At 39.3% G+C, this 2,196-nt stretch overlaps 1 protein-coding gene across 1 annotated transcript; it reads left to right on the plus strand.

Moving 5' to 3' along the window:
• Positions 1-786: 786 nt before the first annotated feature.
• LOC104511532 (kelch-like protein 12) lies at positions 787-1,950 on the plus strand (the record flags this gene model as incomplete). Its single annotated transcript, XM_010154185.1, has 2 exons — positions 787-940; positions 1,733-1,950. Coding segments are annotated over 2 exons (372 nt in total), but the record flags the coding sequence as incomplete, so codon positions are not given.
• Positions 1,951-2,196: the final 246 nt, after the last annotated feature.

Here is a 2,196-nt window from a genome sequence, read left to right on the forward strand (position 1 = left end):
GTGCTGTGCCAGCAGCTTCCTGATGGATGCACTGAACCACAAAGTTGATGCTTTGTGAAATATAATCTCAGTTTTGTACCTATAGAGATGCTGATTTGGAGGATTCACAGAATTTATTCTTCCTAAAGATTGACTGTTGAGAGGGTAACATTCCATGAGAAAAACAATTATTCCAAAATGGTGTATCTTAGAGGCAGTAAAATGGTTGGGGACAGTCCGGACTGTGTACGCACCATCACTGTGTGTGCTATCATTTTACTTTCAAATGTTTAAGCTAAGCCTACAATTAACCTTTAACTCTGAACTTCCTGGCCTCTAAATACTCACTATTTTTAGGAAATTTGACCCATAACTTTGCAGAACAGATCAGGAATTGATCAGTTAGGAAAGATTTTTATGTGGTTTGGTTTTAGAGTGGAGTGGTGTGGTGGGACTCCATGTAAACTGCAGCATGTCATACACATCCAGCCCAGGGAGGAGCAGAGGGTGTAGTTGTCTTGCACAAATTACACTTGTGGTTTCTGCTATCTCATGTCAGCTTGCTCGTTTTACAGTGCAGTTTGGCTGACTGTCCTTATCCCTGTTGAACTTTGCCTCTTTCACTTACCCTCTAGGTGAATTCTCTAGGGAAATTCCCCCTTCCCCTCATTCTTTCAGTGGGCACAAGAAGAGAAAGGACAAATCTCTGTTGACACCTCTCTGACAGATCATATTTTAAAAAACTGCTGCATGTTTTTTGATCACATTACTGAGAAAATAAATCTTTGTCTCTCTTCTAATTTACAGCTCTCAGAGAAAGATAAGCCCTATGTAGATATCCAGGGACTGACAGCCTCCACCATGGAAATCCTGCTAGACTTTGTATACACAGAAACTGTTCATGTGACAGTAGAAAATGTCCAAGAATTGCTCCCAGCAGCATGTCTGCTTCAGCTGAAAGGTAACTGCCAAGTATCAGTGCAAATTGCACAATTGCTGCTGCTGCTTAGAGACTTTTTTTTCTGGCATCCTATAAATGGAAGAGAGATTGTGGGAAGCATGATACTTATAAGTACTTATGTCAAAATTCTTCTATTGTCTTGTGTCCTATGGTCTCATTGCTAGAGGAACTGACTTGGGTGGAAAAAAAGATGATAGAACAGGTTGTTGTTTCAATCTTTGAGCTACTGTATTTCTGCGTGAGAATTCCCAAGAGGAATTGCAAGCTATACAGCACATAAATATTACACATCAGTCAACTTATAACAATAAACAAATCTTAGATGTCATCTGACCTGCCATCATAGTATGACTGGGTCATTAACAAACTGGTTGATGTCATTGCACGTGCACCTACAGAGCTACCCCAGGCAATTTTCCCAGATCCCTGGCAATTATCAAAAAGGTACTGGGGAAAACCTATAAACCTGGTAGCCATTCCACTAGCATATACATTTTTTGCTTGTAATCCATGAAGCTGAGTACAACTCACATTTGAGTCATTTCCTGGTATCAGATTTATTTAATTTTTCATTTAAATAGAAGAGTCCGAGCTCAAACACGTGGTCTACTGCTTAATGTTTTGACGTCCCTCCAAAGAAATATTTGCATGTGTGTGTTTCTGTAGTATTGTAACCTTGTTATTTGAGTTGGATTTTCATTATTGCTTAGAACTTTTTTTCTGAAGCCCTTTCTAAAGCAGTGGATTGACAGTAAGCATGTAGTGCTCATTCACCCCTCCAATTTTCCGTAGGTGTGAAACAAGCTTGCTGTGAGTTTCTAGAAAGCCAGCTGGATCCATCAAATTGTTTGGGCATTCGGGATTTTGCTGAGACACACAATTGTGTTGATCTAATGCAAGCTGCAGAGGTCTTCAGCCAGAAACATTTTCCAGAGGTGGTTCAGCATGAAGAGTTTATCCTCTTAAATCAAGAAGAGGTTGAAAAGCTCATCAAGTGTGATGAAATTCAGGTAAAACCTGAAAAGTACCGTTACTGTGCAAAGCGTTGAAGTGAAAGATTGAAACCAGTTAGAAATTAGTCCATACTCCTAGGATGAACTTCTCACACAGTTCCTGAATTTGAAATTTAATTTCCAAGAAGCTGCTTCTAATTTTTTAGCCATGTAATCTGAAACTGATGAGTAACATGTAGCTTCTGAGTAAGAATTTGTTGTCACACAAGTGTTTCTTGCAAGTAAGACAATCACAGTTAGTTA

Source organism: Eurypyga helias, unplaced genomic scaffold (assembly GCF_000690775.1).
Source record: "Eurypyga helias isolate BGI_N326 unplaced genomic scaffold, ASM69077v1 scaffold35756, whole genome shotgun sequence".
Classification (NCBI taxonomy): Eukaryota; Metazoa; Chordata; class Aves; order Eurypygiformes; family Eurypygidae; genus Eurypyga; species Eurypyga helias.